Genomic DNA, 25,208 nt, shown 5'->3' on the forward strand with positions numbered 1-25,208 from the left:
TTGGTTTTCTAAACTTTTAAAAATATGGAACTTGTGTTTTTAGAACACATGCATCAAATTTGGAATGGAAAGTTGACACCGATTTGTCAGTTATCATGTTTACAATCATGTTCAGTTATTTATTTTGCATAAGAAATGCAATAATTTCTGTTAAGCCTTACAGCACTGAAGCAGTTTACGCTTGCTTTTTTTTTAATTGGAAGATAATTGCTTTACAACGTTATATTGGTTTCTGCTATTCAACAGCGTGAGTCAGCCGTATAGATACGTGCATTTCCTCCCTTCTGAGCCTCCTGCCTTCCCCTCATCACACCGCACGAGGTCATCACAGAGCACCCAGCTGGGTTCCCTGCGATTGCAGCAGTTTTCCCCTCGCTATCGAGTTCACACATGGTGCTGTGTATATGTCAGTGCTACTGTCTCAGTTTGGCCCATCCTTCCCACGCCGTGCCCACGGGTCATTTCTCTACGTCGGCATCTCTGTTCCTGCCCTGCATGTAGGTTCATCGGTACCATTTTTCTAGATTCCATATATATGTATTAATATACGATCTTTGTCTTTTTACTTCACTACGTGTAACAGGCTCAAGGTTCATCCACCTCACTAGAACTGACTCAAATGTAATACTCCATTCTATATATGTATGTACCACAGCTTCTTTATCTATTCGTCTGTTGATGGACATCTACGTTGCTTCCATGTCCTAGCTGTTGTAAATAGTGCTGCTCTGATCGTGGGGTTACATGTGTCATTTTCAATTATGATTTCCCAGGGTATACGCCCAGTAGTGGGATTGCTGGGTCATATGGTAGTTTAATCCTAGTTTTTTGTCTGTTTGTTTTTTTAAGCAGTCTTCATACTGTTCTCCATAGAAGCTGTATCAGTTTACCTTCCTACCAACAGTGCAGGAGGGTTCCCTTTCCCCCACCTCCTCGCCTGCATTAAATGTTTGTAGTGTTTTTGACGATGACCGTTCTGACTGGTATGAGGTGATACCTCACCGTAGTTTTGATTTGCATTTCTCTTAATAATGAGTGATGTTGAGCATCTTTTCATGTGTTTGTTGGCCATCTGTATATATTTCTTTGGAGAAGTGTCTGTTTAGATCTTCTGCCCATGTTTTGATTGGGTTCGTTTTTCTGATACTGAGCTGCATGAGCTGCTTGTATGTTTTGTAGAGCAATCATCAGTTGCTTCGTTTGCAATTATTTTCTCCTGTTCTGAAGGTTTTCTTTTCCTCTTGCTGTGCAAAAGCTTTTATGTTTAACTAGGTCCCATTGGTTTATTTTTGTCTTTATTTCCATTACTCTAGGAGGTGGGTCAAAGAGGACTTGTTGCGATTTATGTCAGAGTGTTCTGCCTATGTTTTCCTCTAAGAGTTTTATAGACTCTGGCTTCATGCTTGCTTTTGATTGTAAAAATGCTTGTATCGTAGCTTGTAATTTAAATTAAAATGTATTTCAGTGGCTAGGAATTGTTATTAGATTTGAATTTGCCTGAAGAGTTGGTTGGATGAAGTAAAAAACATTCTAAAGTAGGTGATGTTGTTAAAATATTTCAAATATATGAAACTTTCTTGGGATATATGGACTTAACAACATCAGTATTGATGTTTTCTTCCCACTAGGTACCTGCATTGTTGCATACTGGAGATACGGTTCGTGGCTTGGGGCCATCAGTTGTCCGATCTGTAGACAAACGGTAATGTTGGTGTCCAGAAAACATCATTTATACAAGTCCATTTTATAAATTGGGCTTCCCTGTGGCTCAGCTGGTAAAGAATCACCTGCAATGCAGGAGACCCCAGTTCAATTCCTGGGTTGAGAAGATCTGCTGAAGAAAGCATCAGCTACTCACTGCAGTATTCTTGGGCTTCCCTGGTATCTCAGCTGGTAAAGAATCTGCCTTCAGTGTGGGAGACCTGGGCTTGAGCCCCAGGTTGGGAAGATCCCCTGGAGAAGGGAAAGGCTACCCACTCCAGTATTATGATCTGGAGAATTCTATGGACTGTATAGTCCATGGGGTCATAAAGAGTCGGACACGATTATATAGTTTCTGTATCTGACTCTTGAATTATTCTTATATTTTTAACAGGACTTCATTTATCCAAAGCTTCTGTGATGTTTCTCCATTATTTTTGTTAAATGTCTGTAAGATGCCCCAAAGAAGGGAATTCCCTTTGATATCCCTTTAGTTGTTGTGAGACAAAAAACTGGTAAATGAGTCCCCCACCCCACACTCCAAATCCTAAGAAGTCTTTGCTGTAACTCCAGCAAAGGAATAACTGAACTAGCAATCAGGCTTAAGCAAATATTCCCCACATAGACCTCTTTTGAAAAAAAAAACTAGTTTTTGGTTGTACTTTATTTTTCATCTCCCCTTCCATGGTGAGGATCCAGATAGCTTTAAATGATGAACAATACTTTTTTGAAAAAGTCTCTTTTGGCAACAACAACCACATTGCATTATCAGAACAGATTAGACCATCCTAGTTGATACAGAAGCTACATCAGGAGGAAGGCTTTTATAAACACATATTTAAGGCGGAAATGTTAGGACACGTGAGATGCACCAAATGGTCTCCATTCCTTTGACACACCGGAGATACAAAATACTGAAAACTCTGAGAAACTGAAGTTCTTTGTTTTACAATTAATAAATATAGCAAAGTGGGGTGTTCTATCAGTCGTACGTGGTTTTCAAATTTTCCTTTATTTAATTTTTCATTTAAAATACATGCCTGAAAATGAGTCCTGAACGCGTGGGAGGTCTTCCAGGGCAAATGGAAGTCCTGACCAGGACAAAGAGCTTCCAAGTCGAGCAGCCAGACTTGAGCGCCTCCATTTGCTCCCTCTGGCAGCCCCACTGAGACAGGAAAGCCGTCAACCCAGACAGACCACAGAACAGAACCAGAGAAGGAGCAACAGGTTTCCAAAAATTCTTTGCCAACTCTAACAGACATACAGAAAAGCACACAAAATAAAGTACAGCTCACTGACTTACCACAAAGCCACACCTGAGTAACCAACAAAGGTCCGTCTAGCCAAGGCTATGGTTTTTCCAGTATTCATGTATGGATGTGAGAGTTGGACCATAAAGAAAGCTGAGCACCAAAGAATTGATGCTTTTGAACTGTGGTGTTGGAGAAGACTCTTGAGAGTCCCTTGGACTGCAAGGAGATCCAGCCAGTCCATCCTAAAGGAAATTAGTCCTGAATATTCATTGGAAGGATTGATGCTGAAACTGGAACTCCAGTACTTTGGCCACCTGGTGTGAAGAACTGACTCATTGGAAAAGACCCTGATGCTGGGAAAGAATGAAGGCAGGAGAAGAGGATGAGATGGTTGGATGGCATCACCAACTTGATGGACATGAGTTTGGGTAAACTCCGGGAGTTGGTGATGGACAGGGAGGCCTGGCATGCTGCAATCCATGGGGTCGCAAAGAGTCGGACACGACCGAGCGACTGAACTGAACAGAGTAACCACCGCCTTGATGAAGAACTGGAGACTGGCTGCAGCCCCAGAAGCCTCTGCAGTACCTCATCCAAGTCTCTGCCCCACCCTCGCCACCTTTTTCTCCTAGAGGTGACCACCATGTGACTGTCAGGACTGCTGTTCTAACTACCCTAATAGTCCTAATCTGGACCAGCCTAATTGGACTATTGTAACAGTCCAATTTCCTTGATTTTCTTTATAGTTTCATTGCCTCAGTGTGCTCGTCTAGATTACTGTTTGATTTTGCCTGATTTTTGGATGTTGTGTATATAAAACCATGTAGAATGTATTGTGAAACACAAACAGAAGCATACACACACGTGTGTGCCTCTGAGCCGCCGTTCTGGCTTACCACTCCCCACCATCACCTCTTTCTTTTTTGTTCAGAGAGACGGAGGTTCAAGGCCTTCTCTCCTTTCTTCTTGCCTCTTCATCTCCAGATTCTGCCTCTGTCGCCCTTTTTGCCATGTGATTAGGAGAAAAGTGATTTTTTTGGTCCCACCTCTCCGGCTGATTTCACAAGGCGGTCGATGCGGAAGCTTCCCTGCTGGCGCACCTCTCATCTCTGCCAGCAACACGGAGGCCAGGCCAAAGGTCTGCATGGAAGACTAGTTCCGGCACCTGTTCCCTCTTCCTGCCACCCCCCGTGGCTTTTCATAAGGCATATGTATATTCGCATCCTTTGGACCACACCTGCGTCGACTAGAGGCTAGAAGCTGGAGATACAGTTCTTGTAATACAGTAGCTTGTAGGTTCCCCAACTGCAGAGGAAGCGGCCCCTTCATCACCTGCCTGACCACTTGCTTCACTGGGGATCGCGCACACGCTGCTGCCGTGACCGCAACAGGCTCACGCGCTTCCCCTGGGTGTGCACACTTGACACACCAGCGGTCCAGCCATGTTCCTAGGGCAAGCCCGCGTGTCAGGCGTTCTACACACCCCAGACAGAGGAGGTCCTTGCCCTCTGGCACCATTGTAACGGCTCCCCCAGTGCTTTATGACCGTTGCGTTCAAGCCTGCCTCGCCTTCTGTCCAGGGGACTGTGAGCACCAGGGTCAAGGCCGCAGTTTCACTTTTGTGTGTGTGTCTAGCATTTAGCACACTGCCTCGCCCGAGTAAGTGTTAGCTGCTCAGAGTCCGACTCTTTGCAACCCCGTGGACTATAGTCCACCTAGCTCCTCTGTCCATGGGATTTCCCAGGCAAGAATACTGGAGTGGGTTGCCATTCCCTTCTCCAGGGGATCTTCCTGACCCAGGGATCGAACGCAGGTCTCCTGCATCACGGCGGATTCTTCACTGTCTGAGCCACCAGGGAAGCCCGGCCCAGAGCAGGTGCTCAGTTAATGTTCAGTGAAGAATTCAGTGTATTAACAAGCGCCTGCAGCTGCTGTTCCTGTCGCCTGCTGCTCTCTCTTAGTGGCTCCTGTGTTTTGCTGCTTGGGAAGCATCTGAGCAGTCAAGTCCTGGTTCTGTAGCTCAGCTGAGGAAGGGTCAAAAACACAGTGAGATGATTGAAACCCAGATCTGTCCTGACCGCTTCCCATTTCTCTGGGAGCTCTTACATTTTAAGTGTACTTGTTTTTGAGGTTCCATCATCTTCAGATTACCCAAATGTAGCCCCAGGACGTTTGTGATCCTCCTCACCTCTCCACAGAGGAAACAGGGTTAAATGTATACTTTATACGAGAGTGTCAAGTATTACACTTTTGATCATAGTAGAGATGGATGCAGAAACTTCATGTCTGTATTGTGGTTGGTGGCATTCAAAGAATTCAGATGCCGCTGAGGATAAGGAGTCATGATTTTAATTGAAGATGAAATCCCTAATTTTTCTCTTTCAAAATAATTAGTATATATATTTTTATGTCACTTTGCTCCTGAGTATTTTCTCATAGTTCTTGTATCTTCAAATATCCGTTAGCCCAAAGAGAGAACCACTGACTTGCTCCCTGGTGTGGATTGAAAAGCCTTTGAACCATTGTTCATTTTATTTTACAGAAGTGCAAACATTTTGAATTGGATTTTATTGTAAGGAAACAATAACTTACTTTCCTCGCCTGTGTGGCCTTTGTTAAAAGAAATGAGCAAAATCTGAATTCAGAAGCTTATCTCATTTTACTGAATACTAACACAAGACGAAAAAAATTAATGCTTCAGAAAGGTGTGCAAACTTTTTTTTTTTTTCTGTAATATCCAGGTGACTTTACTGCTACCAGTATTTGGTGAAAATGACCAGTCTCAGGATGTTGTCTCATTGCATCAGGATATCAGTGATTATAACCGGAGATTCTCAGGGCAGCCCAGATCTGTAAGTAATGTTGCAGTGGGTGCAGAGTTAGAGTGCAGGGATACTTGTCTTTTGTGAAGTGAGATTTACCAGTAAATACTCTCTAGCTGTGAAAAGTCTGGATGTGTTGGGTAAATTCTTCACCTTCATCATTGTTGTTACAGCAACTGGTTTAGAGTTCTCCCAAGGACTAGTTTTCTTATCTTTTAAAAATGGCATTATAAAACTTTTGGAAAAAAAAAAATGGCATCATAAAACTTGTTAAGAAAGTGACATCGGCCAAAAAAAAGGCAATAGAAAACATTGCAGGGAAAGGTAAAATTATCAGACTCTTACGTGATTCTAATAGGGGTTGTTTATGGGAAACTTATAACTGAGAACTTCTGGAGGGAGTTTTACAGTCGTGTTTCCTCTGTTTATTTACCCTGTTTGAATTGTTTCCTTAAGTAATCCTAAGTTTTGAGGGTTTCGTATGTCAGGTATTTAAAAGCATTCAATTTTTAAAAGAAATTGTGTTAATTCTACAGCTGTCCCTCCTCCCCCCAAAAGGCACCTGATAGATTAAAAACTTACACTTTACTGACTCATCCCAGTGTTCTCCAAATGCAACAGAGGATTCTAGAAGTGCATGTGTGACTGAATATGTACTTCAAAACCCAGAACACACTCAGTACAAACCCATACGGGAAGCTCTAGGCCCCGACGTCCACCTGCTCAGTGAGCATCCCAGCGGGATGTTCCTGGCGTTTCAGCCACGAGACGTAACGTGAAGGGCACTGCCCAGAACGCATGTCCCTCTGCTTGTCTCCTGGCTGACTTCTCATCCTTCGGGTTGTCCGTAAACAGACATTCCTCGGAGAGGCTGTCCCTCATCAACCAGGGTGGTCTCTGTCCTCGCCCTCCGACCTTGTTCATTACCATTCTCTCAGGACACGGTTCACAAGGGTGAGGGCCGTGTTTATTTAGTCACTACTGTAGTCTCAGTGCCTGGGACACGGTCAGTCTTACTGTCTGTAGAACTTCAGTCAGTTCAGTTCAGTTCAGTCGCTCAGTCATGTCTGACTCTTTGCAACCCCATGGACTGCAGCATGGCCTCCCTGTCCATCACCAGCTCCCGGAGTTCACTCAAACTCGTGTCCATCGAGTCAGTGATGCCATCCAGCCATCTCATCCTCTGTCGTCCCCTTCTCCTCCTGCCCCCAATCCCTCCCAGCATCAGGGTCTTTTCCAACGAGTCACCTCTTCGCATGAGGTGGCCAGAGTATTGGAGTTTCAGCTTCAGCATCAGTCCTTCCAATGAACACCCAGGGCTGATCTCCTTTAGAATGGACTGGTTGGATCTCCTTGCAGTCCAAGGGACTCTCAAGAGTCTTCTCCAACACCACAGTTCAAAAGCATCAATTCTTTGGCACTCAGCTTTCTTTATGGTCCAACTCTCAAATCCATACATGACCACTGGAAAAACCATAGCTTTGACTAGACGGACCTTGTTGGCAAAGTAATGTCTCTGCTTTTTAATATGCTGTCTAACTCAGAGAAGGCAATGGCACCCCACTCCAGTACTCTTGCCTTGAAGATCCCATGGACGGAGGAGCCTGGTAGGCTGCAGTCCATGGGGTCGCTGAGGGTCAAACACAACTGAGCGCCTTCACTTTAACTTTTCACTTTCCTGCATTGGAGAAGGAAATGGCACCCACTCCAGTGTTCTTGCCTGGAGAATCCCAGGAATGGAGAAGCCTGGTAGGCTACAGTCCATGGGGTTGCACAGTTGGACACGACTGAAGCGACTTAGCTTAGCAGCACGTAACTTAGCGTTATCCTTAAGATAGAAATGACACTACACCTCTGTATTAAACACCTGTGTAGACTTGTGCTCCCATGTACGTACTGTTCCTCATTTGTGACAGCAGGTACATTTAAAGGCATACACAGTTTGCCTGTTGTGGATGGTGATGGGCCAGTCTTTTAGACGTCTAAGCTGCAAGAAAAGCTTGACCAGGTCACGGCTATCCTCCTTGGGTATTTAAAAGGGAGCCTCTTCTGCTGTTTTTTATCCAGCAGTTTTCTTACATATCCTCCAGAGGCATCTTAGGATGATTCTTTGAAAATGAGTGTTTCAAATTCAAGAACTACCACTGAGGTTAAAGAAATTCATTTAAAGATATTCATCGATATTTTAAAGTGTGAAGCAAACCATCGCTCAATTATTTTCTGTGTGTCAGATGTATACTTAATGAGTAAGAAAGCTTGGTGTGTGATGAAATTACAATTTAGTAAAGACATTTAGCTCTTAGTTTGGTATTCTACCTCAGAGTTGGAGTCATACTGTGATTAATATACAAATATTTCTTGATGGCCCATTTCATATTTTCTTGTCTAATTACTACAGGTTTTGTGTAAATGATACAGTATGAGAACTGAACAAAATAGCTCTGATAAAGGACAGAGAAGTATTCAAAGGATGTATCAGCTGGTCATTAGAATATTTGAAGTAATTTACCATAGACCTTGTGAAAGCTGTATAGCTGTTTTGCTTTAAATATTAGCTTCTTCCATAGAGAACAGAAAATTGACATAGGAAGTGGTTCTAAAAAACACCATTCCTGTGTTTTGTGATCAGTTTTCCAAAAGGAGTTATAAGATTTTATCTAGTGGGGTTTTTAAAACTGTTCTCTCATCACTAGCTCACTTCTTCCCATTTTCATCTCCATTTCCCTCTCAACCTAGATGGCACTTGTTAGACAAAATAAAATACATACTTAGTGTTGGATTTATGATATTTATGCAGATGGTTAGCAGTAGGTGAACTGTGGGCAGTGGAATGACCACAGGAGGTGACGTACTTCCCCTGGCCAGTTTCTCTTGCATCTCCCAGCCCCTCAGAAATGGGACCTCAAGGGAGTGACTGAAGAGCGCCTCGTCACTACACAGGACCTTGCGGGTCGCGCAGTCAGCCAGCAGCTGCACAGAGCAAGCGACAAGTCTGCAGTCAGATAGTCAGCTGACTTGCATGAGGCCATACAAATAGGCATGGGTACTTTTCTTTTTGAAACAACTTTATTTGCATGTGATTTACATGCCATAAAGCATACCTGTTTCAAGTATATAATTCAGTGGTTTTCAGTATATTTACAGAGCAAATATAATCTAATTATTAGTCTGTATATATTCAGAAAAATAATCATTTCCAGATAAGGGTAAGGCCTGGCATTCCAAAAATCATTGTGGCAATTAGTAATTCACTTAAACTCAAGTTCAACAGAATAAACATCCTAAGAAGGAAATCAGTTTCATTGATACTCTTAGATGGTCAGAGCCATCCAAGTTGATGTGTCTGTATATTTATATAATGTATATATATACTTATATGTTCTATATATATTGTCTGGGAATTTATAAAGGTCTTTTATAACAATATCTTTTCTAGTTCTTAATATTCCTTGTGGCATATACTCAGATGCTGACTTATCTCGAGTAGGTTAAACAACTTTCCTCAAGGTCACCTGGCTAATAAGGGATTGAGTTTGAGTTCAAACCCAGATCTGTCCAACCTTAAAGTTGAGACTTGAGCTCAAGCCTCAGCTTAATGCTACACACAGGTTCTTTGTTAGTTTATTTTACTAACTCAAAGTAGAGATGACTTGAATTTTGTTTTATTAATACTGTATCCTGTATTTTAAGTTTGTTGATAACTTTAATTGCTTTTCAGTTATCTGTAATAAGACCTATTTTATAAAAACCTAGTAATCAAAGAACTATTTTTTAAATAAAATGAGTAAGAAAATACGGTATTCCATCATTATGTGAAACTCCTTCATTTATGTTAATAACTGTCTGCACATTTTAAGAAAATTGTATTATTTTGAAGTCTGACACCTTGCATACCAAATCATAATATTTGTTCTTCTTCTGCCAGATTATGGAAAGAATTATGGACCTCCCCACTTTACTGAGGCATGCATTCAGAGAGATGTTTTCAGTCGGGGGCCTTTTCTGGATGTTCCGTATCAGGATAATACTTTGTTTGATGGGAGCGTTTTTCTATCTTATATCACCTCTAGATTTTGTACCCGAAGCCTTGTTTGGAATTCTCGGCTTTCTCGATGATTTCTTTGTCATCTTTTTGTTGCTCATCTACATCTCTATTATGTATCGAGAAGTAATAACACAGAGACTAAACAGATGAAAAAACATGAGTTTACTAAAACGTCTGAGCTGATGTATAACATCAGACAAAAGGACCATGGCAGTATGAAGCATCTGAATATTATCTGATGAGCTTAAAACCACTTTATGACAAACATTTGATTATCATTTGGCAAATACCTAGCAATATATGACTGGAATTTTTACATGTTGCAGATTCTAATATTAAGGTTAGAATTAGAATGATTTACAACTGTATCTTGAGTCTGTGTTGTCTATAAACTCTGTGGAAAAATATGGAATTACATTAAATGGGATGCTTATTTTTCTTGTATCTTCTCCCCCCCCCCAAATTACTCAGATTAATTGAATATTTAGTGGGATATTGTCAGATGTAAAGTTTATCAGATTCATCCTTCTCAGTGAGTACCTACATGATAATATACTGCTATGAGCCTCACCAAAATATTTTTGTTACAATAAAATATTGTACGATATTGGGGAAAAGTCAGTGTTTCTTTGAGTACTAGCTAACTTTTGTGCATTTGAAGCAGTTCTGCTTTTCCACTCCAATATAATTCTTTGTTATCAGCTAAAAGTGAAAGAAGAAACTTGAACTTTGTTAATTTGATTTCATTATCTTGGTTTACAGAACACTTAATAGAGGAATTAACAAACTGTAAGACATTTGTCTCCAGTCAGCACACTTGATATTCTGTTACGGCATTTCCGTAAGAGTTTGGTCCTTTTATAGGAGTAGCATTTAAAAGTTTCAATAACTTCTAAAGGGAATTTTGTTCTTCAGGAACCTGGGTGATACAGCAGACACATGGCAGCTCAGTGCCTCCCTCGGGAAAGTGGTTCTCATGACTGTGAGCACCAAAGACCTCAGGAGGGGACTCTTTCCTGCTTTGTGTTAGTTGCTCGGTCGTGTCCAAGTTTTTGCGACCCCATGGACTGTAGCCCAACAGGCTCCTCTGTCCATGGGATTCTCCAGGCAAGAATACTGGAGTGGGTAGCCATTCCCTTCTCCAGAGGATCTTCCCAACCTAAAGATACAACCTGGGTCTCTTGAATTGCAGGTGATTGTTTACTGTCTGAGCCACTAGGGATGCTTATAGAAGGGTACTAGGAGCACGATTTAAATCTGACTAGAGAAATTAACGTGGGCTGTAGCAACAGGTTGACAGATTTGGTTATTTTTCTGTCAGAAAACTGTTGTAATACTGTTCCTAGATGGCAGGATGTAGCCCAGATTCATCAGGCCTCGTGCAGAAGGCAGTGAGTTACGGGAGTTATCTCGGTGTTTGGATGGCCACAGCATAAGTCGCTAAGCTCCCCTCTGCAGTTTTCTGTTTGCTAAGAATCAAAACCACAAGTATTATGGCATCTGAAGTCCCTCGGCGGGCACCGCTCGTGAATGTCCTGGGCTACAGGGTGGTCTCTGATCCCCGGGCTTGGGCAGCGCCAGCTGTCCCCCTGCAGTCCCCGCTGGTCTTCCTGTCCACCCACACGTCAGGGGGCCTCACCGTGGACAGACGGGGAGAAACGTAGATCAGTCCCAGTCTTCAGGTGAGCCAGGTGCTGTCAACTGATGAGATGCTGAATGGTGGTATGTCCACAACAGCATCTTGTCATTTGGGCCTAAGACCAAGCTGCTGCTTGTCAGAGAGGAAAACAAAATTCTTAAGTACAGCACATTGTATTTAAAGCAATTTCCTGCACACTTTTCACTTTACCCTCAAGACAGTTATGTGAAGGAGGCAGGGCATTACCTTCCTCTTCACAGATGAAACTCCTGATGTAGATGAAAGGGTTTTTTTTTTGTCTGAAGCCAGGCGCAAGTAAGTGACTGCACTGGTATCAGATGCCGGGGATTCCTACATGGGGAGAAACTGGGATCCTTTGGAAGACGTTTGGAACATACGTAGGAATAGGAAAGGTCTAGAAAGATGACACATCACAGCTACAAGAATCCTGATTCTACAGTTGCCAGTCTAATTCTCACAGGGTAGCACATTTCATAGGGAAACATTTCAGCTGCACTGACTTGGAAAGCAGTGAGTAGGAGTTTGTTACACCACCATTTACTAGTCTCGAAACGCATTTCCTAACAACTATACATTTGGTGTGGGGCTACAGCCGTGTCATTTTTTAAAGGATTTCATTTTCTGTGCATGTGTTCTGCTTCAAGTGCCATGCTTACCACGCTTTTATTGTAATATCTGGAATTCCTTCTACAGCTTTCCTGGTAGAGGTGTATTGTACCAACTTTTGTAACATACGACACTGTGTGAAGTCTTCCTAAAGTGAAAAGGGGACATGCCGGCATCTCCGAATTCTAGACCTGTTTCTTATGTCACCTTTATTGATCACTGATGATAAATGTAAAGGGATCTGAGTATATAAAGCAGGTAGAGTCAATCAGTATTTTAAACATCATAGTAGTACTTCTGTGATTCAGAGTTAGAGCTTATAAATCAAAGCAACAATTTGGATTTTTATAAACAATAATACTGTAACTTTCACAAAAACAGATGGTCCAACCCCACGAGCAGATAACTTGGGCAGCTCTGTGGGGCGCGAGACGGAGGAGACAGTTGTCTAGCCGCCCACCAGACCAGTGGTTCCAGCGACCACCGTTCTCAGCACCTGAAAGCAAGCAGCACAGGACAGGGCTGTGGTGGTCCCTGTGCTGTGCAGATACCTACCTCACAGAGGTGTTTCAGAGGACTGACAGTTTGCTTCAAACTTGGTGATTTAAGAGTTTGTCAAGCAGTTATTCTTTTGAATAAAAGCAACATATGTAAAATTTAACAGTGGCTGTTACTGTCTGGTTTCTTTGATGCTGTTTGCTTTAATTTCAGAACTCCTGAAATAGCATTCAGTATAATGGTTGCAATGACTTTTTCACCAATTTTGCTTTGATATTTAAAAATTTTTAAACATAGAAATGTTTTTGAGGAATATTATTTAATCTGGGCAATCTATATTAATTCTAGACAGTTAAGGGTGAAATTGGAATTAGAGTGAAGACTTGTAACTTGATTCCCACCCCATGAGTGTGTATCTTACTGAAATTGTATGGTTGATAAATGAGTGAGGCATAGGAAAGGGCACTCAAGGTGTTCAGGCCCTAAGACCTAAGCGTCTCCCCAGAGCAGGCGGGTGGGCTTTAGGGGCTGCTGACAGGAGGTGATCCTGTCGCAGAGGTACAGACAGTTGTTGGGCTTCTGTTGCAGCATCAGAACCAGACCACCATCACGGTGTCTGTGCCTGTTCTGAGCGTGGAGTTCTTGACTGCAAGCACATCTGAGATGCTGTCAGTCACCATCTCCTCCATCCACTGACGCCCGTCTCGTCCCGGTCCAGACGGGGCACCAGGGCAGTACACCACCGTCACACAACACTGAGCCTGTCTGAACACTGTCCTTTTCCTTCCAGACTCTCACCTCCTGAGGGGAAGGTAGTATGTGACACTGAAGAGGGCTAAACACTAAAGATGTTTTAGTTATAGCTAACAGTTTAGATTTTAATTTCAAAACAAAATTTAAAAATTACTTTAAAATATCTAATAATTCAGATCAAAACATTCACTCTGCTAATCAGTCTTAGAGAAAACCTACAATTTGTATCTACATGAAAATCTTGTTTCACAAATCCTAGAATGTCAGAGCTATAAGGGACCTTAGACACTGATGAATTTTTGTGTTTTCTCTGTGAAAATCAGATAGAAACTATGGATAGCTCCCCAGCTACACAGAGGTATAGTTTTGGTTCATTTTCAGGGGATTCAAAGAGCTGACCATTCATGGATTCCAAATTAAGAATTCTTTAGTCCTACAACCTCACCCTACAGATGAAAAGAATGAGGCCCAGAGGGAATGAATGTGGGGGTATTTTAATATAAAAACTATAGAAAAAGTAGCCTAGCTGGATAGAAACTAAAACCTCAACTATTAGAGATCAGTAATAGCTTTAGCCTTCTCCAACAGTAAAACAAGTGGCTATTATTTTTCTTCAGTGTACCCTTCTAGAAAAACTGAGACAAAACTTACCCTTTTCAGCTTAAGGGGTAAATTTTCTTTGTTCCTTAAAAAAATGTTCTGTTAGTAAATGAATTAGCCTCTTAAGACTTTGAAGAACATCAATTAACAGTATCCTTCAGTTTATCGCTATTCTCTTAGATGGTCATATAAAGCTATGCATGTATTCACCTTTGATATTTATTGAAGGGGTCAAATGAGATCATATGACCATACAAACAGCTTTCTCTTAAAAAAAGGGGGGGGGGCAGTTTTGCCTATCTTGTGTGGCCCTTGTTTGCTTAATAAGCTATTTTATTGAAGTCAAACAAACACCAAACGTAAGTCATCAGGGTCAGAGGATGCCTCATTATGTGAACACACCGTTCAACCATCACTTCAGTCAACAGAGGTGTCACCACCATCCTGTAATTCCTTTCGTGTGCCTGATTTCTTCAACATTATGTTCGTAAGAACTGTCCATGTAGTGGGGCTGCTTTATTTTGCTTGCCATATAGTTCTCCATTTATGACTGTGCCACAACTTATTCAACTATTAATGGACATTTGGGTGGCTTCCATTAACATTTTTATGTTTTTTGGTGTATTTTATTTTTTAATTTAAACTTATTAAGAAATAAGAAAAAAGTCAAATAAATAACCCAACTCCACACCTCCATTAACGTTTTTAAAAAGCAGACAATCATCTTTGAAAGTATGATGAAGTCTTTGAAAGACTTCCTCGAAGTCATCCCTTGACAAGTAAGGAACAGTTAATCCTGGCCTTAGGACATGTTAAGAAATGGACAAAGTAATAAAAGCTGATGATGGGTTAGAGGTAGTGAAAATTATTTTTCTATTAAGCAAATAAATTGGTTTGCAGACCACACAGTGAAAATTTAGTTTGGGGGGATTGTTTTTACAAAGAAAAACACAACACTCAGTTCAATTCAATAATATATATTTTAAAATTACATGCAATTCACTTTACCAGTAAATTTACCATTTTGAAGTAAGGAAACATTGGGATAATATTCAACAAATAATAAGAGTGTTTATTCATTTCCAAATTATGGATAGCTGGAAGACAGAAGAGGGAAGAACAGAATTTGGGAGGGAAATTCAATTAAATGAAATGACCAGATCACAAACCTCAAAAGCGCCAGCTGGACTGGCTGAGATCTTTCACACTTCTTTAGTAGCCTGCATTTCAGACCCTGAGAACTGCTTATTCTTTCAGTTCTTATACTCCTCACTCCTACAACTCCAATGACCCAGCTTCCAAAACCACTCGCAACCCTCCAAGTCCTCTCTTCTGCTGGGACACGGCTGTTGGCTTTTTTTTTTTTTAGGCCATCGGCATCTCAGTAAAAGGCACTGCCATCCATCTTACGTGCCCAAGCCAGAAGCTCGTGTGTGTGTGCGTGCACAGCCGTGTCTGACTGCCACCCCATGGACTGAAATCTACCAGGCTCCTGTGCCTATGAATTTTCTAGGCAGGAACACTGGGGTGCATTGCCATTTTCTACTCCACCTTGATTCTTCTCTTCCTCCTTTCCAACTAGCAGCAGGCCCTGGTGTTTCTACCTCTTACATACTTATCCCCTGCCACCAGCTTAGACCAAAGGAACCATTCTCTTCCTTGCCTCTTAATTGGTCTGCTCACTTTCTGTTACCCCTTTCTGATACACAGTCACAATGACCTTTTAAATATGTTTATCACATCTCCCTGAGGCCTAAAATGACTCTGTGGCTTCCCACTGCGCTACCATCCAGACCAACAACTTACAAGCCTTCCCCTCACTTCATGCCCTTCTCCCCTGGCTCACTGGGCTCTACCCACAGCCTCCATTCGGTTCCCAGAAAAGAGAGAACTCTACTGCCTGATCTCCTTAGTTAACACCCATTCCCTGTACCGGAAATGCTCTCCCCACCATCCTTCCTTACTAGACTTTTTCCCATTCTTCGGTTAAATGTTCCCTTCTCAGACATTAGGCAGTGACCCTCTCCTCTACCCTTAGCCTTACAGCATTCTAACGTATTCAGATTCAGGCATCTTGGCACAATGTGATTTTATTTACATTTTTTGGGTCTGTCTACCCCTTACTAGAACAGCTGCTCTATGAAGATGTGCCAGCCTTGCTCGCCGATTAAAAAAAAGTGAGACAGAGAGAGAGCCATGACAACAGTTCGCCATCCACACCGACGAAAGGAGCAAGCCAAGGAGGAAAAACGTCCTTCAAACGGATTTTCCCAACACAGCACCTGGGGACCTTTAGAATTATTACAGCAGCCAAGGCCTTAGTCTCGGCCTCCCGGGAAGACTGAGCCTGGCGTGTGTGCGGGTGTCCGCTTTTACTGTTGCGATCTCTTCCCCGAGCTCCTCAGAGCTCCGAATACCTAAAGAGGCAGGTACCGGGATGGAGAGGAGCCCAGCACGTTCTACAAATCACTCCAACTGTGGCTCCCCTTTTAAAGAGAAGAACCCAATTACCCGACCCCACCTCAGCTTTGCACCTGTCCTGCTTCTGGTTGGGCCAGCGGACCCAACAGAATCACCTAATTCTTCCACCTCGGCCGCACGGGAAGCATCGAAGGGGGCGGGACTGGTCCTGCGCTCCCGCCCCTCTCCTCCCAGCTAGTTCCTTCTTCCTTCCGGAAGCTCGGGGGCCCCGCCCACTTCCGCAATGCCGGGCCTCAGCCAATGGCCTGCGTCCCAGGGAACGTTACCTCTGACCTCAGGGCTAATCAGAAACAGTAGGACGAACTCCTCGCGAGAGGTGAGGTTGAAGCTGCCTCCGCCATCTTGGAGATGGGAGACGGGCGATGGCTGTGGTCTTTCCGCTAATGCAAACAACAAAACGGGCACATTAGTGACTCCCGAGTGAGGCCCTCATCAGTCTGGTTGTTGGCCAAAGCTACAGAAGAAGCGAGGGTGTCAAAGCAGAGCGCGGCGACACTGGTAACAGCCTCAACTGCCTGCTGGGGCGGCAGAAGTGAGGTAACTGAGGACCGGAAGGATGGTACAGTCCTGTTCCGCCTACGGCTGCAGAACCGATACGACAAGGATAAACCCGTTTCTTTTCACAAGTAAGGACCCCGCGTAGCTCGCGGGGCTGAGCCCTAGTGGGGACGCGGGGGGCGCGCGGCCGCGCTCGGGGGGCGGAGCCAGGGGTGTTTCCGCGCGAGACCTGTGAGAGGGGCGGGGCCGGGCGCGGGCCTGCGCGAGACCCAGTGCTAAGGCCGCGCTCGGGGAGCGGAGCCAGGCGCGTTTCCGCGCGAGACCAGTAAGAGGGGCGGGGCTGGGCGGGGGCGTGCGCAAGACCCGGTACGAAAGGCGCGCTCGGGGGGCGGAGCCAGGCGCGTTTCCACGCGAGACCTGTGAGAGGGGCGGGGCCGGGCGCGGGCCTGCACGAGACCCAGGGCGCAGGCCGCGCTCGGGGGCGGAGCCAGGCGCGTTTCCGCGCGATACCTGTGAGAGGGGCGGGGCCGGACAGTGGGCGTGTCCCCAAGAGCCGCTTCGGGCCCGGGTTGCGCGTCCTCGGCGCGCGCCCCCGCGGCGGCCCGCCCTCACTCAGGCTGGCGCGCTTCTCAGGGTGGCGGGTTCGAAGCTCGCGGGCGCTGTATGGTGCCCCCGCTGGTTGTGAGGGTGCCACACCCGGGCGGTGAAGAGGGTAGGTGGTAATAACTCTTAGAAGGGAAGTTGAAGCGGAAGCAGAGTCCCGCCTTTCCCACCCTGCTGGTCAGGCATCGGTGAGGTGAGGACTCACCTTGCGGTGTCAGGGAGCATGTCTTGGACTCAGCTTCTGGGACCCCACTGTTAAGGACGGCTGAACTCCGGAGAAAGCCTTAGGGACTGCCAAGATGCGCGGTGTAGCCCGGGCAGTGACAGTGCGTCTTGCGTGGTGAGGGGGGTCCTCAGGGTCAGGGTTAGCGCGCCCCCGCCCTCGGGGCTGCTTCTCCCGGACGCTGCTGCGGCCAGAGTGCTAGAAGAAAAAAGCCTCTCTGAAAAGGGCCGCACAACCGAATGATAATGATGATCTGATGTCCGCACGATGCCATTTTCAATCGGCCAAATTCAATATTTACAAGTTCTGTTACGTTTAAAGTGTCTTGCAAAAATTTCCTACTGTAAATGGATGATAGCTAACGGAGAATCGGTGGTAGATTATACAGATTGTTTGTAGGTGGTTGTTAAGTTGCTAAGTAGTGTCCCACTCTTTGCGACCCCGTGGACCGTAGCGCGCCAGGCTTCCCTGTCCTTCACTGCCTTCCGGAGTTTTCTCAAACTGATGTCCTTCAAGTGGGTGATGCCAGTCAACCATCTTATCCGCTGTCGCCCCTTTCTCCTATTGCCCGCAGTCTTTCCCAGTATCAAGATCTTTTCCAGTGAGTCAGCTCTTCACATCATGTGACCAAAGTATTGGAGCTTCAGCTTCAGCATCGTCCAATGAATATTGAGGGTTGATTTCCTTTACGATTGACCGGTTTGATCTCCTCCTAGTCCAAGGGACTCTAAAGAGTCTTCTCCAACACCACAGTTCAAAAGCATCAATTCTTCAGCGCTCATCCTTCTTTATGGTCCAACTCTCACATCCACACATGACTGTTAGAAAAACCATAGATTTGACTAGATGGACCTTTGTCGGCAAAGGGATGTCTCTGCTTTTTTATATACTGTCTAGGTTTTGTCATTGCTTTTCTTCCAGGGAGCAAGCGTCTATTTTTTTGCACCTTTTAATTTCATGGCTGCAGTCACCATCTACAGTGATTTTGGAGCCCAGGAAAATAAAATCTGCCATGATTTCCTTTTTTTTTTTTTCCATCTATTTGCCATGCAATGATGGGACCAGATGCCATGATCTCAGTTTTTGAATGCTGTTTTAAATCAGCTTTTTCACTCTTCTCTTTCACCTTCCTCAAGAGGCTGTTTAGTTTCTCTTCACTTTCTGTCATTAGGGTGGTATTACCTGCATTATCTGAGGTTGATATTGCTCCCGGCAGTCTTGATCGCAGCTTGTGATTCATCCAGCCTGACATTTTGCATGATGTATTCTGTGTATAAGTCAAATAAGCAGGGTGACAATGTAAGTCCTTTTCCAGTTTTGAACTAGTCAGCTGTTCCATGTCCAGCTCTAACTGTTGCTTCTTGACCTGCATACAGGTTTCTCTGGCGGCAGGAAAGTCTGGTGGTCTGGTATTCCCATCTCTTTGAAAATTTTCCACAGTTTGTTGTGATCCACACATCCACACATTTATAGGTAAATAATTACTAAAGCAAAATCTTAAATTTTGGGGGAGTGAGGACCTTCCATGTTTAATAGGCAATGTGGGTGCATTTTTATACGTTTGCTATGAAAACAAAAATCAGAGTGTGTAGGGTATAGAGAGGTCTCGAGAATGTTGATGTTTTTTCCCCTTCCAAGAAACAGATAGAACACTTAACACTTCCTAACGTTGCCTCTTGATTTATTAGAATTTCTGAAAGCTAATGGGTGGACCTCCAGCACTTCCAAAGTGAAGGAATAGGTTTGGAGATGGTGACGCGATCACAGACTTTCAGCTCCCCCCTCCCCATTTCTAATGATGTGGCTGAGGGAATCCAGACATAAGGAAAACCCTTCATTGGCACTGATTAGGGATGACATTCACACGTTTCAGAATACTGAGTTTCCGCTCGGGGTTAAATAATTGATTTGACCGAAAGAAGGGCTAATCTGCATCTCATCCCTTATCTAAAAGAACAGTTTCGGGAAGGATCTTGACCTCAGAAATAAGCGGCATTGTAATCCTTGGTCAGGAGGCCCTGGATGTTGAGTTTCCCAGTGGTTGCTGCTGTGTCTACTTCTAGAGGCACTTCCAGCAAGAACATTCTAGGAGTCTTTCTTTCTCAGCTTCTACATGGTAGTGGGAACAGATGTTCTGGGCAAAGAGAAGGGACTACCCTGAAGGTAGATTAGGGCTCCACGACCACAGCAGAGTCAGGCTCGAGCCTATCTTACTTGGAAGAGAAGCTGTGGGACAGAGTCGAAACACACTTTTTTGGCTTTTTTTCAATACCCCCAACTCACTGAATCTTTTACCTGAAAAAATAAAATCAAAATAAGTTTAAAAGCTTCGTATCTCTCTTTATCTGGGCCTAATGGATGTATTTCAGTCGATTAAGAGGTAAATTAAAATGAATACTTTTTTCCCTTATCATTATGATTTGACTATAATTTGATTCATATTTGTCAAGATGATGCTCAAGAAAACAAAAAGCGTCTTTGTCTCAGTACATAATTATAAATGTGCAGTTTTGTTTTACAGTACACAGAGGACCACTGGTAAAAAAAAGAATAATAATACAAATTCACTCTATAACGTGTATTTTACCCAAAATTTTAGTGTCTTCAGTATAAAAAATTAAGCATTAAAAACAGATAGCTGGATGGTGGAGCTATATGGTTTACCCTTGTATATTAGACGTGTCTGTTTGTGAAGGTTATTTACTGCAAAGGAAGGAAAAACATCACATGGGCCCTTGAACCTACCCTCCTATCATCTGCTCTGCCAGCTGCGTGCGTCTGTCCACGTGGCTGCCTTTTAATAAGTATGTTTTTGCATAATGTAAATCCTAATGAGCCTGACCTATTTAGATTGTATACATCAATATATCTGACATTCTTATAACTGCTTTGTGATCAATAAGATTCCTATAAGAAATGCTGCTTTAAAAAAAAGAATACCATGCTAGGAGGGGTGACTTATTTTTCACACTAGTGATGCTCACTTTAGTTACAGGATTTTAAAACAAGTCTGTTTTTTAAAAGTTTACTTTATCTAGGTATAGTTGATTTGCAGCGTTTCATTGGTTTCTGCCGTACACCAAAGTGATTCAGTTATACATAGGTCTGCATTTTTTTCCCATGTTCTTTTCCATTTGGGTTTATCTCAGGATTTTGACTACGATTTGCTGTGCTACACGGTAGGACCCTGTTGTTTATCCCTTCTCGATATGTAACCCCAAACTCTCAGTCCTGCTCTTCCCCACTCCCCTCCCCCTTGGCAACCACAATCCTGTTGTCTGTGTCCAAACAAGTACGTCTGTAACAACTAGGGTGATAAGGGTACACCTGAAAAACTGTCAAAACAGGATTAGTGGGAGCAGGTGCGTTAATCAAACTCCCGTGGCGTGTGAGCACCGATGGTTGTAAGCTAATTCTTTTCTAAGCAGGAACGCCTGGGTGTGCCTTTTTGTTTCTGAGTTAGGCTAGAAAACGGAATCGTTTCATCTTCTTAGGTTTCCTCTTACTCGACCCAGTCTTTGTAAGAAATGGGAGGCAGCTGTCAGAAGGAAAAACTTTAAGCCCACCAAGTACAGCAGCATCTGCTCGGAGCACTTCACCCCGGACTGCTTTAAGCGGGAGTGCAACAACAAGCTGCTGAAAGAGGACGCCGTCCCCACGATATTTCTGTGCACCGAGCCGCACGACAAGGTGAGGGGCGGGCAAAGTACTGGGCGGGCCTCTTTCCGTAAAGTTAATGTGTTCCGCAGAAAACCTGGAAAAGCCACAGCAGTGTTAAGAATATAAATGTTACCTGGGTGGGGAGGGGAGAAAAAAAAAAGAATATAACTGTTACCTGGAACCAATCCCTTGTAAATGACCCCTGTTCACAGCAAAATACTTTACAAAATACAGAGTGTTTAGTAAAGTTAAATATTCTCACACTCAGCCTGGCTTTTAACTTACTTTAGGATCAGTCTGTATTCCTGCTTGTGTGTTTGTGCAGCCCACCGGGCTCCTCTGTCCATGGGATTCTGCAGCTGAGTACTGGAGTGGGTTGCCATTTCCTTCTCCAGGGGATCTTCCTGACCCAGGGATCGAACCCATGTCTCTTATGTCTCCGCCTAGGCAAGCAGGTTCTTTACCACTAGCGCCACCTGGAAAGCCCCATGTTCCTGCTTATATGTTGATAAGTTTTGATTTTTCTTTATCGATAGTTAACTTTCAGAGTATTTTCCCCCTCAGTTTTCAGTGCTAGTGTTTAATTAGATCCGATTAATCGTTTTGTCTTTTTTTGCGTCCCATTTCTACTTCAGGTAAAAAAGGAAAATTAAAACTATTCTTTTCATTTTAGACTGTTTCTATGCCAAGGAGGCAGAGCTAAGTCTAATATTCTTACATTGCACAGGTGCGGAATTTAGTCTGTTCTTTTTATCTGTTACTTTTAATAATGAAGCTCAAACACACTCTGCGTCTTTGTTCCAGAAGGAAGATCTCCTGGAGCCACAGGAACAGCCCCCGCCGCCTCCTTTAACGCCCCCCATTTCCCAGGTCGATGCTGCGATCGGGCTGCTCATGCCTCCTCTCCAGACCCCCGACAACCTCTCCGTGTTCTGCGACCACAACTACACCGTGGAGGACACCATGCACCAGCGCAAGAGGATCCACCAGCTGGAGCAGCAAGTGGAGAAGCTCCGGAAGAAGCTCAAGACCGCGCAGCAGCGGTGCCGCCGGCAGGAGCGGCAGCTGGAGAAGCTGAAGGAGGTGGTGCACTTCCAGAAGGAGAAGGACGGCGCCTCCGAGAGGGGCTACGTGATTCTCCCCAATGACTACTTCGAGATAGTCGAAGTCCCAGCGTGAAAACGTGAGATTGGTATTGGTTTTTCATGGGGCAATACCACCTACCCTCTTCTACCCTAGAGAGGAGTGTCATTTGAAAAGAGATTACACTTGATAACTTGTACAAAAGCAATTCAGAATATTTTTTTAAAAGAATAAATTAGATATATACTGTAAAACTGTAAATTTTTTGTTTGTAATTTCAGGGTTTTTACATTTTAGCAAAATATTTTAAAAGTGATAAACTAACCTCAGAGCTTCAGTGTAAGTTTGTTTCAAGATTGGGGATTTTTGTTTTTTAATTCAAGTATTTATAGACATGATATGAAAATAAAAAGTAAAGAGAATGAGAACAGTGCAGTAAGGATGATTTAAGTTTCAAGTTAAAAAAATTTAGTGCAGTTTATTGAAAGAACTTAGTCACGTTTTAAATCAGAAGCATAGGACATGATGTCTCAAGAGTATATATATTTACACATTCTTATTTGTAAAGTCGACAGATTCATTTATCTTAATCCCTTATCAGAGCTAACTTGGTGAGTTGTGTCATTCCATACTTAATCATAATGGTTAAATGATGTTAGAGAAGGAGCTTTTTAGAGAGTGGGGCCCTTCCTTTCTCACCCCCACCCAGCATTATAGAATGAGAAGGGTGTCTCCAGTGGGAGACACTCTCCAGTAAGCAGACTGCGCGTTGTTACCAGTGAGATGAGCAGCGGCCACTAGGGCTGACCCCAGGCTCGCCTTTTCTCTCGCTGCTCTGAGGTCAGGGGCGTCCTGTCCCCACTGTGGGTGTGTGTGCGCCCAGGTCTCTGCCAGCTGTGTCGTGTGGGTAGAGTGTGACTCGTTGCATCAGGTGGGAATCTTGCTCTTGACGAATTGATTGTCAAGACGTCACACAAAAGAAAATTTCTTCACTTTCACCACAAGCGAGAAGTCACATCCTATTTACCTAAATGAGTCATTTGTATTCAGAGGCATCCTAATAGATAATGCTTATTTTACTCAAAATTGAGACTCAAATGCTGCGGTTTCTGTTCATACTGTGAGTTGTGCTCTAACTTTGTGAGAAATTTTACATAGGTTTGAAATGAAAACAGTTCTGAGTAAACAAGCACTGCCATAGGAATTACCTGCTTAAATTTAGAATAACTGCTCCAACTATAATTATTTTGTATTTCAAAGTGCTGCACAGGCCTTTGAAGGCAGTATTAAAGATTGGCAGTCGTCAGTCCAGGAGTGTCTTTTGTAGACCTGATTCTCAGTGTAGTTCACTGCCGTCTTGCCAGTGCTTTGATTCAAAAGTAGAAAATTATGACTACTTGAAATTTTATCATCTGATAACACTTAGAACTAACTCTGAGGAATCAGAGGACTTTTTCTAGTTATTCATGGGTCTCATCACTGTTTTTGGAAGCTACAAAATCTCTTAAGTAGTTTGTTTTTACATTTCATCTCTCTAGCAATTCCTGGAGGATATGTGGGTAAATATTTTACACAATATATATGTGAAAACTAAATTGTCATGGACATAAAAGAAATCTGTGTGTGTGTGTGTGTGTGTGTGTGTGTGTCCCCATGTCATCAGAACCAGGAATCCAACATTAATTGTATAAGTGACCGTCATAATCAGTTAGCATCTTAGCATTATGAATTAACCTGAAGCTACTTTTTTTCGTGGGACAGACATCCCTAATTGGAGAGAACTGAGCAACAGCATGTGTACCAATTATTTGCATTTAGATCACTTACTATGTTTAACACAGAATTTGAAGTACAGGTGCTGATTTCTGAATTTGAAATGTAACGTTTGTTGAAATGTTTTAAAAATTCATTTTGTCTGTTGTAGTGTTTATGACATTGCCAAGAGAAAGAGAACATTCAGGCTAAAATAGGTCCTGTTCAGTCACAGTGAAACGTGGTCAGAAACAACAGGGCAAGGTCTCCGTCTGGAACAAATGGGGAGAAGACCCCTGTGAGTTTCATCATAGTATGAAAGATGACGTTTATTTTAAGCACAGATAGTAACATCCTGAAGTTTCCATCTATGAATGATATAGTCTGGCAATAATAGAAGAAATAACTTTTTCCTGATTAGAACTGCTAGGAAAACTGTAGAATTTAGAATTAGAAGGGAGCTAGAAATGACTGAACACTTGCATCACCTCCAAACCCTGCAGAATCCCCTTGTGAAATATCCCTGACAACTGGACATCTGTTCTCTGTATACCGTGGATGTGTAAGCAGTGCTGTTTAGATTCTCTGAAATGAGTTTCTGGAATAGAGTAGCATTTGTTGCCACTTTTAAAAATACTTGTTTATAACACAACTATAAACTTCACTTTGAACTGCTGCATAGTTTGAACTATCAAATTCCAAATTAAAGAAGTTTTAAAATTTTGTAAAATAAATGTTTATTGTGTGCCTGCTACATGTGCTAAAAATATTTCTGTCATTGCAGTTAAGAAACAGTGGTGTCTAAAGTTAACTAGCAAAACTTTTTACTTGGAAACCTAAATACATGAGATTTTCTCTTTTAACTGTAATTTGTGTAATCCCTTTCTTAGAAGGTATAGCCATAATGGTGAAGGCAGATGAAAGTTCCACTTGACATGGATTTTGTTGTTGTTTTTGTTTTAAAGATCGA

At 43.2% G+C, this 25,208-nt stretch overlaps 2 protein-coding genes across 5 annotated transcripts in view; both read left to right on the forward strand.

The window, feature by feature from the left end:
• The window catches only part of RNF170 (ring finger protein 170), a 33,453-nt gene extending 20,705 nt beyond the window's left edge, over positions 1–12,748 (forward strand). For all 4 annotated transcript variants that reach the window (XM_070364371.1, XM_070364372.1, XM_070364370.1 and 1 more), the window contains 3 exons: positions 1,629–1,702; positions 5,696–5,806; positions 9,702–12,748. In XM_070364371.1, coding sequence (XP_070220472.1) covers positions 1,629–1,702; positions 5,696–5,806; positions 9,702–9,971 — 455 coding nt within the window. In that variant the 3' untranslated portion in view covers positions 9,972–12,748. The remainder of the gene's footprint in view (positions 1–1,628; positions 1,703–5,695; positions 5,807–9,701) is intronic.
• A 2,233-nt stretch (positions 12,749–14,981) lies between these two features.
• On the forward strand, positions 14,982–22,747 carry THAP1 (THAP domain containing 1). The gene is given in 4 exon segments (XM_005899840.3): positions 14,982–17,003; positions 17,006–17,045; positions 21,238–21,433; positions 22,208–22,747. Coding segments are annotated over 4 exon segments (639 nt in total). The 5' UTR covers positions 14,982–16,975; the 3' UTR covers positions 22,583–22,747.
• Positions 22,748–25,208: the final 2,461 nt, after the last annotated feature.

Source organism: Bos mutus, chromosome 27 (assembly GCF_027580195.1).
Source record: "Bos mutus isolate GX-2022 chromosome 27, NWIPB_WYAK_1.1, whole genome shotgun sequence".
Taxonomy (NCBI): domain Eukaryota; kingdom Metazoa; phylum Chordata; class Mammalia; order Artiodactyla; family Bovidae; genus Bos; species Bos mutus.